Source organism: Denticeps clupeoides, chromosome 7 (assembly GCF_900700375.1).
Source record: "Denticeps clupeoides chromosome 7, fDenClu1.1, whole genome shotgun sequence".
NCBI classification, from domain to species: Eukaryota; Metazoa; Chordata; class Actinopteri; order Clupeiformes; family Denticipitidae; genus Denticeps; species Denticeps clupeoides.
Genome location: NC_041713.1, coordinates 14,089,296 through 14,105,839, shown reverse-complemented (window position 1 = coordinate 14,105,839; position 16,544 = coordinate 14,089,296). Strand labels below are relative to the sequence as shown.

The 16,544-nt window shown below is 42.1% G+C and overlaps 1 protein-coding gene across 6 annotated transcripts in view; it reads left to right on the top strand.

Annotated features, from left to right (window-relative positions):
* cacna1ha (calcium channel, voltage-dependent, T type, alpha 1H subunit a) overlaps nucleotides 1-16,544 on the top strand; it is a 67,369-nt gene that overhangs the window by 35,309 nt on the left and 15,516 nt on the right. For all 6 annotated transcript variants that reach the window (XM_028984992.1, XM_028984996.1, XM_028984991.1 and 3 more), the window contains exons 10-22: nucleotides 8,427-8,578; nucleotides 9,281-9,466; nucleotides 9,704-9,821; nucleotides 10,757-10,912; nucleotides 12,820-12,907; nucleotides 13,464-13,672; nucleotides 13,764-14,129; nucleotides 14,574-14,674; nucleotides 14,763-14,880; nucleotides 15,027-15,095; nucleotides 15,289-15,473; nucleotides 15,618-15,744; nucleotides 15,839-15,964. In XM_028984992.1, coding sequence (XP_028840825.1) covers nucleotides 8,427-8,578; nucleotides 9,281-9,466; nucleotides 9,704-9,821; nucleotides 10,757-10,912; nucleotides 12,820-12,907; nucleotides 13,464-13,672; nucleotides 13,764-14,129; nucleotides 14,574-14,674; nucleotides 14,763-14,880; nucleotides 15,027-15,095; nucleotides 15,289-15,473; nucleotides 15,618-15,744; nucleotides 15,839-15,964 — 2,001 coding nt within the window. The remainder of the gene's footprint in view (nucleotides 1-8,426; nucleotides 8,579-9,280; nucleotides 9,467-9,703; nucleotides 9,822-10,756; nucleotides 10,913-12,819; nucleotides 12,908-13,463; nucleotides 13,673-13,763; nucleotides 14,130-14,573; nucleotides 14,675-14,762; nucleotides 14,881-15,026; nucleotides 15,096-15,288; nucleotides 15,474-15,617; nucleotides 15,745-15,838; nucleotides 15,965-16,544) is intronic.

Here is a 16,544-nt window from a genome sequence, read left to right as displayed (position 1 = left end):
TATTTCTTCCTTCGCCAGGGAGAAACACGCAGAGTTTAGTCACGTTATGCCTTTCAAGACACCCCCCCCTTCCCCTTCCAATTCACCAGACACACAAACACACACACACACACCTCCTCCGCATCATCCCCTCTCCATCACTTGCACAGTGCAGACAATTCTCCCCAGGTAGGGCCTATTATGAACACTTGAATAAAAAAAGACTTGAAAAGAAAATCGGCACCCCTTTGCGTTCCCCTCTGAGGCAGCACGTGGAAGAACTTTTGGCCGACTGTAATCTCAGGGGACAGCTGCACTTGTGCGGGGTTGATGGAGTGTGCGGCACACCCCCCACTAAAGCACAGGATGTAATAACACTTGGTAAAGAATAGGGCCTCTTCGTCTGCAGAAGGCCTTCTGCCATACATTAAACACCAGGCAGTATCTGTTTTGATCCCCGATCACAGGGCGACGGGGGCAATCGCACACAGCAGAAGGCTTAATATATACAACGTGTGCATGTGTGCATAGACACCGCTCGACACTGAACAGACCTGGCACCCTCCGTTCAAGGAGGAAGCCAGTCTGTGAAGTCATTTCATATTTCCCTGCCGAGCAAAAAAGTTGCACGCTTTAATATTTGATTGTGCTGTTTTTAGTTTTTGATTGCTGTGTGCATTGTTTCAGTAAACTTGTGACATTTTGTTGTATAAAAGGGTTGTATTTATTTTTCACTCAAAATTTTGTGCAGATTTGTCCAAGATTTTCATTGAGGTCAAGGGGGTGACAAATACAGCTTGATAAACACATACTGAACATACTGAAAGGGATTTATTAAAACACACAAAAGAAAATGGCATGAGGGCAAAAACTAAGTAAAGAAACCAGAATAAACCTCCAGGCCTGAGGCACAAGGCCAGGAACAGAAACAAAACACCCGTCGGCATGCTGCGTTTTGGTTTTATGGAGTCCTGATCCATTAAACCCCATTGGTGTTCGCTGGGATGGATCAGGACACAGGTGTTTGGGCACCTGCTGTGATGGCCCCATGTCCCCGGAGTGTCACACTACGCATGATGCATCAATTCATCTGCTTTTTCCGCTTTTAAGAAATGAGAGGGTATTAGTTAAGATTAAAGACCATGTTGCCATCACTGCACTTATGGTGTTATGGTGTTCAAGTTGTGTTTGTTTTAGCTATTAGAGCATTTAGAGTTCTACTGAATCACTTCTGTAGTGGTTAGTCCATGATGTGGTGACATTACAACAAAACAGCAAAATAATGTTTATCAGCCAGCAGTAGGGCCACTGCCAACCCCCTCAGTCTGAGAATTGATTTGCCAATGGAAAATTACAGCTTACAGCCTGAAGATGGAATCAGGACAAATGCTTGGTTCACTTTTAGCCGTGCCGTGAATTGCAGGAATTGTAATATTGAGAGTGAGGTCAGGATGTTCAGACAATCAATTTGACATGGTGTTGCTCCATAATGATGTAGCTTGGCAGAATGATGTTTTCATTTTAATCATCCAATTTATTGAATGCATAGCAAGGAGAGCCCATATGAGTAAGTTGTTTTACTGTAGAAAAAGCTTATATAAGATGTCAATATTTCATTTTTTCCCCCAAATTCTGTCTGTTTTGCATGAAACAACAGAAGCCCTCTTAAAGAACGGAAGCAGCCGTAATGCTTCTCCTCAGGGGACAGTAGTAATGAAGTGGGCCGGACATATTGATTTATGTACTGTTCCTCTCACACACAGGTAGACGGGAGAACCATAGCTCAGCAAAATCTAAGTACTCTCCAGTCAGACTGATAATCAGATTAAGGCAAAGATTGTATGGGGCTTCCAATCACAAATACTTTAAATACAGGAGTCACATTAAAGGAGCAATGGAGCACAGTATTGCATTCAGTAACTGCCTTATGAGGAACACTGTGGTATTATAAGGGGCCACCTCTGCTGGTTGGTTAAGAGCAAAAATCATTAGACATAACATTAAAAACGTATAGCAGCCCAAGATTTTTTGGGTGGTAGTAGCCTAGTGGGTAACATACTCGCGTATTGTCACGATAAAGAAATAAAGTGAGGACCCAGGAGCGAGTACATGTCACTTCTTATATTTCCAATGCAATACAACAGTCACACCAACTATCTGGAATCAGTTTTAAGACAGAGGGGAAGTGGAAAAGGGGAAGGAAGGAACGGGCACATGGGAGCGGTCCACCTCCCGGCCCACTCCAGAGAGGTTCACCTGTAACAGCAAAAACAATAACAAGGCGTAAACCACACGAGTTATCCCACACACTCCACACCACCACGATACCAAACAGCACAGGAGCGTTACGAACGTTTTCCTCTTTTTTTTCAAGGTTTGCAGTTCAACACCTGAACCCCGAGCACTGGTGCTGGAATGCTTTTATAGTGAGGGACATCAGGTGCAGGGGATAAAGGGGGCGTGGCCAGCACTCCAGGAATTCCTCTCAGGTGTTGAGGCCCTTGGGGGAGCCGCCGTGACACCTATGAATCAGAAGACCCAGGTTAAAACTCCACTGACTACCATTGTGTCCCTGAGAAAGACTCTTAACCCTGAGTGTCTTCAGGGGGACTGTCCCTGTAACTACTGATTGTAAGTCGCTCTGGATAAGGGCGTCTGATAAATGCTGTAATTGTAAGATTTTTTCCCCCTATGCAACTTACACACAGGAAAAAAAAAAAAAAAACAGGCATGGCGAGCACTAGCACTTTGAAGATACCGATCAACTTGAAAAGGTAACACAGATCAGCAAAATGGCAAATGTCTATCAAAAAGCTTTAGAACAGACTTACGTTGCAGAACTCATGCAATGGTCTACTTACGTACAAAAATGTACTAAAACTAAATGAAACTGTGGCCAAAAAACGAGGTATGGACCGTACAGTGAGATACCTGTATTGTTGCACCCCTAACACAAAAGTAAATCAGCCAGCCAGGGATGCTACATGTTGTGAGATATGGGATTGAGTGAAATGAGCAAAGAATTATGGGTAGGAAAGAATGGATGTAGATGGTGCAGCTACAGTCACTAATAAAACATTCTATTTTTCATATGCCCTTCTTTTACAAGCTACATCTGGGATGAATGAGCCTTTATTATTACTGAGGATTGTAATAATTGTCAACAAGCATATTTATCCCAGAGCATCAACTTTTTCTGGATCTGGAGCCCGCATCAACTACCTCTGGGCTCGGAGGCACCAGCTGGAAAGAGAAGACATCACCAGATGATTTGATTAAACCCAAATCATGTATTCATTCTACCTCTTCATGTAAACATGAACATTCTTTATTGATACTGGCACTGCTGGACACCGTCCAATTTCAAAGTGAAGTAACCCATCGTTTTTCAAGTTTCCTTGGCCGACCACAATATTGTCTGTTTCGTTGTTATTCTTCAGCTTCATGAGTCTGAACAATCTACTTTGTCTGGAAAAACCTTGCTGATGCAGTATATCTCCCTTTTGTCTTTTTGCTGTGTTCAGTCTTGCCATGGTATATGACGTGTGTCAGGAAAATGTCACTTTACTAGCAGAGTTTGGCTGTTTTAAGCCTCCACAGTTTCACTTTCATTAAATGACTTGTAAGTAAAATTGATAACCATTTGCACCTATTTTATGTAAGTGATCGATCATATACCTCAATATAATCCTGCATATTCCCTGCCTTTGATAGGAAAGGGTAGTAACCTCTAATAATTATTTGATTTAGATTTTCCTTTTCTTTTTCTGCATTATTTATTTACAGCATTTTTTCATATGTATGTATGATCTGTAGGGCTGTGTTTCCAAGGGATCCCCATTACTAAAAATCAATCATGACATCATTTGATCATCATTTTATGTTTCTTATTAATGAGTTGTAAGCAGACAGTGTTGGGATAAAAACAGAGGGTCTTCCTGGAGCAGCCTCGGGATGTTGCTCTGGGTCTGGATGGGACCCTACCTCCTCAAATGCGGGGCTGATATCTCTAGAATCCCACATCCCGAGTAAATCATTGAGCTGTGACTCATGCACCTTGTCACACACTGGTCGAAATTCACACATTTGCTGTGCCTCTTTAAAGGGCCAAGTGGGTTTCATTTTTATTAGATGTTAACATATTGCTCTGAGTTAAGGCTGATTTGTGCTATTAGAATTGGCACTTGTACAGTATATAATTGTGGAAATGGAAGCCTGTTTATTGCTTGCTAAAAAAAACGAGGTCTAGAGTCCAGCATTTTTCTGAAATGAATAATGGAAGCATATAGCACAAAAAAAAATTCAATAAGATCAGTAAATATGAAAAAAGTTTACTGACATCAACAATATAATAAATTATGATTTTTATAATTTATTACAGATTAGAGGCGTCTGATTATAATAAGATTTCTTGTGTATTCCTCTTGTTAGAAAATGAATCAATAAATCCTTATTATAAAATGTTTTGCCTTATAAGAAAACTTGCCTTGTTATTCTCTCAAATTATTCCAGGTTATGATGTGAAAATGTTATATAATTATATAAATGTATATTATTACAACGTTTTTTAAACACAAGCTACATTGTGAATTGTTGTAAAAAGAATGGTTCCTTACTGGAGTTAGTAGTGTTTCCTTTCTGTACCATGACCTGTGGAGTGAAGATGGATGCCGGTGAATGAATGAAAGGCAAAGATTCTGACTGTGGTGTGTAAAAGTTGCTCTGGGTCCTGGCATCTCTTAAACAGTTATGGGGATCTAAATACAGGTGTTTGCTTTATTAGAATTAATAGCTGTGCAGAATTTATGTTCCGATTGATTGTTTATGCTCGGAGAATCCTTTGTAGCTCTGAGCACCGTGGGTGGTGGAAATCCACTCTGTCACTGCCCACTTTTCCGGAGAGGCTGACTGTAACCATGAGCGGTGCGTGCTCTCCACTGGTTTAATAAAGCCCTGCGATCTTCTGGATCATTCCGAACATTTCTGGCGGGCAAATGTAAACTTATCCTTTCCTTTTTTTTTTTTTTTTGGTGTGGGGGGCTGTTTGAGTCAATGCACTGGCATTCCCAAGGCAGGCACGACTTAGCTCAGCCAGAGGAAGTGCTTGCTGGGAAGCCCTTCTCTCTTTCAGAGCAGCAACACATGCTGTGCATAGTTGTGTGTGTTTAAGGAGATTGCTATCAGAGTCAGCTCTGTGTTTCCTCTGCGTTATTTACTCAAATTTGCTATTCCTTTTTCAGTGCCGTCAGAGCCTGATTGCTCCAGCGATTCAAATTCTTGAGCTACACTGTAAATCCCCTCTCTAACCTATTTATGCTGCAAGTGTGAATTGATATTTAGCATTTATCCTGCTGCCAGTAAGATCATGTATGATGTATGTGTTACACTGATGCGGCGTCCTGGTGCAGGACTGGTTAAAGTGTATGGCGTGTGATGGGGAGATGGAGGGCAGGGAACTGTCCAGAAACTGTCCAGAAAACTGATCGTGCCTTGGTCGCACGGTTTTCCAATTCTGCATTGGTCCTCCGCTACAGTCGACCAGCCACCACCCCCTTTTCCCCCTTATGTGTCCGGCAAAGGCTCCTGATGCAGCAGCTGAGGGAATTTGCAGCTTTGCACTCAGGCAGTTTGGGCCAATTAGAGGAAGTTGAAAGTAGGTTTCGATTGGAGTGCTGGATAATGGGACACGCTCTGCAGGGACGTTGGGAGTTTGGTCAGGGGTTCAGCATACATAACCGCCATTCTTCGTTACAGACAATTTGTGTGTATTATACAGCGTTGCGGAACCTGAGAAAGTGGTTTTTTTTTGTACAGAAGGCTCTGTCGGCACCGCAGCACCGTTTGTGTCGTTCTCCAACACATTAAGACATGAAACACAAAGCAAACATCGCTGTGCCTGAAATTTCATGCCAAATTGCTCTTCGTGTTTTCTACCAGTTTGAATTTCATATTTCCCTCAGAGGAGAAGTCACAGACATTCCTGCCGATGTCCACGCTGGTGACGATGTGGCACAGCACGAGTGCTCTGATAGCATTCCTGTGACAATTCCCATGCTGTTTATGTTCACTCAGGTGGTTTGGAGTGATGTGATACGTTCAGGGCTTCAGCGGATACTCAGCAGGTCTCACTGTACCTCATCCCATTACACAGGCTAAAAAAAACATGTATATGTAAAACTGGCCCACAGTCAATCATCTTTCATGATGGTCACCATGTTAGAATAGTTACTCATTTTAAATTCTTGCCAGGTGTTGGTTGGAAATTGCCCCTGTGTTCATCAAGACAAGTCTTATAGGGGTTATCAAATTAGTCAAGAAAATACAAAATAATTCTTCAATGGTTGTGGGGTCCAAGAGATGACTGTCATGTCTGTCTGAACAAGAGATGCAAACAGCTTAGTCTTCCATGTGCTCGCCAGAGGTAGCCTGACTGCCATTAGGTACCAAGATGAGATCCTCAGACCCCTTGTGAGACCATATGCTGGTGCGGTTGACCATGGGTTCCTTCTAATGCAAGACAAAGCAAGACCTTATATGTCTGGACTGTGATGCACTGATCCAGTTGAGCTTATCTGGGACATCATGTCTTGCTCCATCCACCAAGGCCACATTGCACCACAAACTGTCCAGGATGCTTTAGTCTGGGTCTTGAAGGAGATCCTTCAGGGGATCATCCACCACCTCATCAGGAGCCACACTACTGAGACGCATTTTGACTTGTTTTAAGGATGTTACATCAAAGTTGGATCAGCCTGTATTGTGTTTTTCCACTTTAATTTTAAGTGTGCTTGCAAATCCAGACCTCCATGTGTTGATAAATTTGACTTCCATCGATAATTTTTGTGTTACTTTGTTGTCAGCACATTCAACTATGTAATGAACAAAGAACATTTCATTAATTCAGACCTAGGATGTCTTATTTTTGTGTTCCCTTTATTTTTTGAGCAGTGTAGTAACCATAATAAATGCATAAAAATAGAAGAAAGAATAATTAAAATAAGAAAAATAACATAAAAAATTAAACAGAGCCAAAAACACAAATAGACCATGGTTAAAGTGAGTCTGATTCTCTAACTTGTATAGGTCAAAGTTTTGGCCCATAATAAACCAGAATCCAGTCCATTCAGTGCCTTTTAAGTTCAAATACAGTACATTAGTTTTAACAAACACGACCAATAATATTACATCAACTCACAAATCTCCTTCCTTTGCACAGCATAGCAATATCTATTTCAAACTTAGAGAAAAGACATTTTACAATAATTTTTATGACTTTCTTATGCTGAACCGGTCCTTGTCCCGCTGCTGGTGTGGTTGATGCCGATGGATGCCGATGTCAGGTGGTGCTCCCCCTGCCGGTGAATTGATCCATGCACCACATTGCCGACTGCCGATGAAGTGACTGAATAAGGCATATGTGACATAAAACCTGTGTTGTTAGCATTAAATTACAAAATTATGCATTTTTTATACATGCTACTGAAGCATCATGCTTTATTCTCTGGCTGTGCTGTGTAACACTCAGGGACTGATTAAACAAGCTGATTCACAGCGTTTTACTCGGCTGGATAATTGTCGCATGGATCTTGAATGCTTTGCCTTAATTGCAGTTGTTTAATGCACGTGGAGGCTCTCTCAATGTGCCCTGCATCTGCGTAAACTGTTGCATTGATTGCATTGTTTCATAGTTTTTATAGCTGACGAAACCACTGTGCAGACTGTGTAATTAAGTCATAATTATGTCTGAATTTACTTTATGGCACAAAGTTGCATTAGAGTGCTTAAGGTTAGGAGTGACACGTGTTTTGTTGTTGGGTACACAGTGCCTCCTGGCCTCAGCGAGACGATTTGTGACGGACGGGATCCCGCCGTTCTGTCTGATCAATCAGATCTTGCCTGCTGCTGCATGGCTTTCACTAAACAAAAGCGTGCAGAGCCATTTCACGGTTTTCATGTTGCATATCAAAGGGCAGGAAGCCAGGGCTGCAATCTTGACTCATCCTCAAATACACTGGCCGGAGCAGTCTGCCCAGATCAGGCTGTGGATTATTCAGGAGCCAGGGAACGGGGGAGACTGCTGGCACTTACGTGATCACAGTCATGTTGGGTGCTGCCTTTGTGTCTTTCAAAGAGGGTCAGTCAGTCAAAACACAAAGCGTTTGGGAAACTTATACAGGGCTAAGCAGTTGGGTGGTAGTAGCCTAGTGGGTAACACACTCGCCTATGAACCAGAAGACCCGGGTTCGAATCCCGCTTACTACCATTGTGTCCCTGAGCAAGACTCTTAACCCTAAGTTGCTCCAGGGGGACTGTCCCTGTAACTACTGATTGTAAGTCGCTCTGGATAAGGGCGTCTGATAAATGCTGTAAATGTAAATGTAAATGTAAAGAGTCGACGCTGACGTTCAGCAGCTAATGAGCAGAGACCTCTGTGTCCTTCCCCACAGCCTGAGGAGCTGACAGACGTCCTGGAGATCAGCAACATTGTCTTCACCAGCATGTTTGTCCTGGAGATGCTCTTCAAGGTGCTGGCCTTCGGCATCTTTGGCTACATCAAGAACCCTTACAACATCTTCGATGGGATCATTGTTGTCATAAGGTAAAGGCCATCACAGTGTCGATGCTCTTAGAGAAGAAAATTGACCTCACTCTCTTTATAGTCACCAAGATGCTAAATGGTTCATTACAGATAATCAAGGGTTCTGGTCTGAGGATCTAGGCCAATCATAGTTAAGTTTTTAACAGAGATGCTATTTAAATTGGTCACAGTGTTTTAGTCATAACTCTCAAAACTCACAACAGTGTAGATTTCCTTTCCTTACCACAAAAACATATTCCTTTTATGTGAGAGCCTAGTTTTTGATGTTCCTGTTCAGATTCCAGTGTCACAAGTCAACTATAAGATGAATTACACCCCAAACAATGATAATGTGTTAAATTAGAGAGTTAAAATAGAACGTAAACAGAACTCAGCTGGTATGTGAGTATTACTATAAAATGTAGGTATTGGTATACAAACATGCCGGTATACGCTGGTGCTAGTAGCCTAGTGGGTAAGACCCTTGTCTATGAACAAGGTTCAAATCCCACTTACTACCATTGTGTACCTGAGCAAGACTCTTAACCCTGAGTGTCTCCAGGGGGGGACTGTCCCTGTAACTACTGATTGAAAGTCCCTCTGCCTTAAATGTAAATGTAAGTGTATATGAAATCCACACATTGTACATGGCAAATTGTGTCTTGTGGAAGTATTGCTGTGATGAACATTGTTGACATGTTTGCCAATGTGCATGTTTGGCAGCGTGTGGGAGATCATTGGCCAGGCGGACGGGGGTCTGTCTGTGCTCCGGACGTTCCGGCTGCTGCGTGTGCTCAAACTCGTGCGCTTCCTGCCCGCGCTGCGCCGGCAGCTGGTGGTGCTGATGAAGACCATGGACAACGTGGCCACCTTCTGCATGCTCCTCATGCTCTTTATCTTCACCTTCAGGTTTGTACGTGCAGAGAGAGGGGTTGGGCATGCATCTGTTAATGTTTACTGAGTGTACTTTAATACTTCCCGTATAAAGGCTCTAATAGCCCACAAACGCCATTATGGCTGCGCAATGTCCGTAATGGACACTAAATTATCAGATTGTGTGCATAATTCATCATGGCCCTGTTACAGACCTATCTTCAATCTGAAACCGCTGGTCAGGTTTAATGGCTTCTTGTCTGTCATCTGCAGCATTCTTGGAATGCATCTTTTCGGATGCAAGTTCTGTCAGACTACAGAGAATGGTGACACCATTCCTGACAGGAAGAACTTCGACTCTTTGCTGTGGGCCATCGTCACTGTGTTTCAGGTCAGAACTTTTATTTGGTATCTTCCCAGATTTTTTTTTTGCCAGGGATCACAGGTCAGACCATTTTTCCAGGATCACTGGAAGGACTCAAATATCTCTGTAACGTATAGAGACTCCAAACTGCAACCTCACTGTCTGAGATCAGTGACAGTCTTCAAGAGCTGCAGGCAAATTGAAGTGTAATTCGGCTGCCCGGTCCCGGTGTTATCTCCTGAAAACAGGGGGGCCTGTCCTCAGTTCCTGCTGCCTCTCCGAGCTGCTTGAAAATGGGGGCTATTTAACGTTCCTAAAGGATTTCCCCCGTACTAATGGCGTCAGCGAATTGCTTTACCCCCCGTCTTCTGAATGACTGTCATGTCTGTCTGAACAAGTTACCTTTTTGGAGTTAAAATATTTTGAATATTTGGGTAAATTTGCTCAGTAAAGGCAGTATTTGATGCATGGCTCCTTCTTATATCACTCCACAGTAGAATGGTTGTCTCAGATATAAATATTGCTTATATACTTTTACAGTTTTTATTAATAATTCAGTTCAGAAACGGTTATTCTGTCACAAATTGATTTCTCGTTCTATTACAAGCCCTGTCAGTTTTACTTTGAACAGTCTTGACAGTTCTTAATTTGACAATAGTCCCTAAAATAAACATGAGCCATGCTTGTCCTAAAGTGTCTCATTGTCTAATAAGCCCGTCTTTTCCCACCTCGCTATGAGTCTCACATGTTATGACACCTGTCATATTCAGTTATTTCTGTGATACTCCTAAAATGAGCAATAACCAATACAGAGCTGTCGCTGGTGCCAAATATTTACTTTACATTGGTCTACTGGGTGCACTATTTCATCCGGAGAGACAAAACGTGTTCAGAGGTGTCGCTCTTGTTTTTGTCTGATCCCTGGGGTCTCCAGTTGAATTGGCTTTTTGTTTTGGTTTCAGATACTGACTCAAGAGGACTGGAATGTGGTCCTTTATAACGGCATGGCCTCCACCACATCATGGGCTGCGCTCTACTTTGTGGCCTTAATGACCTTTGGCAATTATGTCCTGTTTAACCTGCTGGTGGCCATCCTGGTGGAGGGATTTCAGGCTGAGGTAAACTCACTTCATTAATAGGATTTTATTTGGTTACCCTCTCTACATTCTTATCGATAACACAGTTCTTCACATGCCAAGATTTTCTCCTCCATCTTCTACCTTTTCGTTAGTGGTCAAAATTGTGCGGATGGTGAACTAAAAAAACTCTCCACTGAAACAGTGACAGTGATGTGTGCAAAAATACCACCCACCCTTCTGTGCCTGCTACCATGTGGATGCTGTTTTGAAAATGGTCCCAATGCCGGCATGATATACAGTCAGCAGTGACTCTAGCAGTGCCTGAAAAACTGCAATGCCTAAAACTGTAAATCTGTATTTTGTGCATTACATTTTGAAAAGGCCATGGAGTTGATATTCAATATAGAGTGGTGTGAAAAAGTGTTTGCCCCCTCTCTGATTTCTTACTTTTTTCCATGTTTATTCAAATGTTTCATATCATCAAATCATATTAAATATTAATATATATTAAACACAAAATGTGGTTAAGTGAAGAATTTTATTATTACCAGAGAAATTCCACAAGGCAAAACCTACATGGCCCTGTGACAAACTTAATAACTGGTTGGACCACCTTTATTAGCAACAACTGCATACAAGAACTTGCAATAACTTGCAATGAGTCTTTTACAGTGCTATGGGGGAATTTTGATCCATTCATCTTTGCAGAAGTGTTGTAGTTCAGCCACAATGGAGGCTGAACTACATTTGAGCATGAACCACCTTTTCAAGGTCATGCCGAACGATCTCAATAGGATTCAGGCCAGGACATTGACTAGACCACCCGAAAGTCTTAATTTTGTTTTTTGACAAACAATCAGGTGGACTTGCTGTTGTGTTTTGGTTTATTGTCCTGTTGCAGAACCCAAGTTCGTTTCAGCACAAAGTTACGAACAGATGCTCTCCTTCAGGATTTTTTGTTAGACAGCAGAATTCAGGGTTCCATTTATCACAGCAAGGCTTCCAGGTCCTGAACCAGCAAAACAGCCCCAGACGATCACACCACCATCGCCATATTTTACTGTTGATATGATGTTCTTTTCCTGAAAAGCGGGGTTATTTTAACACTTTCCAAAAAGTTCAACTTTTGTCTCGTCAGTCCACAGAGTATTGTGGATCATCTTAGGGATCGTCAAGATGTAGTCTGGCAAAATTGATGTCTTAATGTTTTTTACTCTTTGTCTTGGCTCTCTGCCATGCAGGCAATTTTCCCCCAGTTTCTGTCTTATGGTGGGTTAGGGTTAGTGTCATGAACACTAAGCTTAACCAAGGCAAGTGAGGCCTGAAGATCTTTGGATGTTGTTGTGGGGTCTTTTGTGACTCTTGAATGAGTTGTTGATGCGCTTTTGGGGTAGGTTCACCACTGGGAAGGTTCTCCACTGTTCCATGTTGACATTAGTGGATAATGGCTCCCACTGTGGTTCACTGGATTCCCAAAGCTTAAGAAATGACTTCATAACCTTTTCCAGACTGATAAATCTCAAGAATGTTTTACCCAACAATGTCCATCGGCTTACACCTAAGAGTACACGAAGAGTAAGCTCTTTGGGATGTGTATGTTTTAGCATACCTCTATAATTTAGTAGAATTGTAATTCAAAACATGCTTAAATATTTTTATGCTTGTTGGCCACATTATTAGAAACATCCTTTAGGTATAAATGTGGAAGGGGTAACCCACCTGATGCCACATACAGTTCAGGTTGGCCAGCTGCTGTCCTGGTGACATTAGAATCAGTGTGCCTCATACAGTCTTGGCAATGGATGAATGGGGTGTTGAACTGAACACCTTTAAAACATGTCTGTAATTTGAAAGTTGATCAGTGAATGAACAAAATATACAATACTATTTATAAAAATATTTTTGCAATTATTAAATGGAACTGGAAAAAAATATTTTTTCAACAGGGAGATGCCAACAAGTCAGATGAAGGCGAGGACAAGAGGTCTGTGAATTTTGAAGAGGAAGAGAAAGTAGGGGAGCTGCGAGCCACAGGTGATTAGCCCCTATCAGACCCTCTACCCACGGAGCCCAATAAACACACTCTCGAGCTGAGCTCCATAACACCTAAAGAGCCTCTCATGAAAACGGCTGCTTCACATGCAGTCTGCCGGGCATTACTTTTTTCTGTTCCGGTGTGTGTGTGTGTGTGTGTGTGTGTGTGTGTGTACGTGTGCTATAACAGTCCCAAGCAGCACTCTCTTCCACAACTGCCTGCTTTGCATTTGGGAGTAATGGCAGCTTATCAGTTTAACTGGTGGTGCTACATGGCAAGTGTCAGAAGGATAAATTCTCAAGTTAAATTCAATGTTTTAAAAGACGAGAGCAATGGAATAGAAGGCAAGAAAAGGAAACAAGGCATTGGTGTGTGGAATGAACATGGTGGGATAAACACAGAACAAAAAAAAAAAAAAAATCTACTATGTAGGGAATCAAAACTAAGGATGTTTTGAAGGATGCGACAACAATGCCTGGCAGGGGTGTGTCGAATGAGATATTATAGATGGACTTGAAACCAGAATTCTAACAAAAGTGATTATTTTTTTTGCAGAGTTAAAGATGTATTCTTTAATGATGTCTGCTAATGGCCATGTGGACCCACATGGCACACTAGCCCCACCAATCATTATGCGGACCGCAGCCACACCAATGCCTACTCCTAAAAGTTCCCTGGGGCCCGATTCAATACTCGGCTTTGCAGAGTCACGGCGAGGCAGTGGCATCTCCATCGATCCAAGTTTCTATGATCAGAGGTCCTTGGTAAGAGGAATTGTTTTGCAATACTGTAATATGCTCATTGTTCTGTGGTATAGATTTAAAATTGTTGCTGCTGCTTCATCCACACCCACAGAACAGTCCCCGCAGGTCCCCCTGCCATCCGCGGGGGTCGGGCAGTAACTGGGGAAGCCGCAGGTCCAGCTGGAATAGTCTGGGTCGGGCCCCAAGTCTTAAGAGGAAAGACACATCAGGGGAGCGAGAGTCACTTCTGTCGGGGGATGGCAAAGGCAGCTTCGAGGATGACGACACTGACGGTGGACAGTCAGGAAGGGTGGGCAATCCTCCCTGCTCCCTGGACTTCCCCGAACATCTGCAGGCCACCAGCCTCTACCCTCCAGGAGAGTACCACGACTGCAATGGCCGCACACTCCACATCCCCACCGACCTGTCCTCCGACCTGGCCCGAGAGGACTCCATTAACGATGAGGACATGGACGATGTGAGTTAGCCTTGGTGTCAATCAATCACCGGTTTGTTCTGCTTTTAGTGCCTTGTTCTCAGAACTGCCTTCCCAGGGGGTTGTGTCTTGCAAAGTCGCGCCATGAACGTGGTACCATAAATGTTTTGTTGTGGATGTGAAGTGAATTCTTTAGCATGGGAGAAAGGCATCTATAAGACCAAAGCTCTGTGAGAACAGATAAATAAAACAGAGGCAGCCCTTTTGGACAGTGGTGATTATCACTTCTGGTTAAGTGGACACAAATAACTTCACACTAGCTTTGTAGCTAAAATAAAGAGGTCAGGTTTCTGATGTTGGCATTTTATCATTATTATTATTATTATTATTATTATTATTATTATCAAGGCCATGAAATGATCAGGTACAGTATTAATGTGGAATTTAGTGTGTGTAATTCCTGGCTTGGTTTTGTGCACCTTACAGAGCTTCTGCTTTAGACTGAAGAGGGTGGTGGCGTCCTACAAGCCCCAGTGGTGCAAAGATCATGAGGACTGGTCTCTCTACCTGTTCTCTCCGCAGAGCAAGTACGTAAGCCCACTTTCCACAGCCTGTGGCATCGTCTCTGCCTCTGACACTATTTTTCACTTACCCAGACTCTCCCTCTCGTTCAAGGTTTCGCATGGGGTGCCAGAGGGTCATATCTCATAAAATGTTTGACCATATTGTGCTGGTATTCATATTCCTTAACTGCATCACGATCGCTCTGGAGCGGCCTTCCATTCAGCAGACGGTACGACAGTAGTCTCAGGAGGAGGTCTCGTCATAGTGTCAGGAGTCTGCCTAGACACACACACACACTGTCACACAGTCCCAGTTCCTTGTGGAAATGTTATGTCTGGGTGTCAGTTTACTGAAACCTTTTGTTCTGCTTTTCAGGAGCGGCTTTTCCTGAGCATCTCCAATTATGTTTTCACTGTGATTTTTGTGGCTGAAATGACTGTGAAGGTACCTATTATTACTGATTTTTTTAAGAACTCTGAACTTAGACTTAAGACTAAACCTACAGTATTGGATGGCCTAGAATTTGCATTTGCTTATTTTCAGAAAATAATAAGATAAAAATCAGATTTATATTTTGTGTTATTTATGTTGTTACTCCAAATCTGCCTAACTAAGCATGACATCTCTTTGGCTTCAGGTGGTGGCTCTGGGCTTCTACTCAGGGAAGCACAGCTATCTTCAGAGCACCTGGAACGTGTTGGACGGTGTGCTTGTCTTTGTCTCAGTTGTAGATATCTTGGTGTCCCTGGCATCTAGTAGTGGGAACAGGATCTTGGGAATCTTGAGGGTACTGCGTCTGTTGAGGACCCTCCGTCCCCTTAGGTGGGTCTTTCTTGTGCGTTTTGGATGTCATTCCCCGTTGGGGGTACTAGAGGACAAAGACAGGGAAACTGGAAAACAGGATTTAATAGAAACATTTTAAGATTGTTCTTACTTTACTCATTTGATGCTTTATTATATTAACAGAGTAATTAGCCGAGCTCCTGGACTGAAGCTGGTGGTAGAGACACTGATCACGTCACTGCGACCTATTGGTAATATTGTATTGATCTGCTGTGCCTTCTTCATTGTTTTTGGCATCCTGGGAGTTCAGGTAAAGGCCAGATGAACTCTTATTAATTACGATCGACCTCAGTTGGTCCACTAATCATAATAATCGTGATGTTTTTGATATTTTTTGCTTGCAGCTGTTCAAAGGGAAATTTTATCACTGCGAAGCATTAGACACAAGAAACATAACTAATAAGTCGGACTGCATGCAAGGAGGGCACAGGTGGATACGAAGGAAGTACAACTTTGATCATTTGGGGCAGGTGAGGAAATGGATCTTGGATTTCAGTTGTATATATGTGACAGATGCTCAAATGCTCTTCAAATGCTCTTCACAATTCCTGTATTCAAGGAAATCTCTGCTGTTATAATGTCATAATGTTGTGTTAGATTTTTATGGACAGGGTTTGCATATATTGCATTATATGTATCATTGATATCTGTTCATGATAGAAAATGGACAGTGTTGTTAAAATGCATTTTAGAATACAGTAACTTAATAATGTGTTAGCTATGACATTCTGTAAATGTAAAATTGTAAATTCATGGAAATTATAATACATTTTGTAACTTAATTATTTTAATTAAATTAATAATTTTTTTTTTATTGTTCTGTCTGTTCACTGTTCAAATACAAGTACTATTGAATTTATAAAATTATAGACGGATCATTTATTTTTTACAAAATCAAGAGGGGTCCAAATTATTTGCCCATTAATTTATGTACTCTAAAAGTAGCCTATTAACATGACTTTTTTATATTACTGAATACACTTATGGCTGTATTTTCCTAAATCATTTGTTTGAATGGACAAATGTCTATTCTTTACATTTATGAGTCAC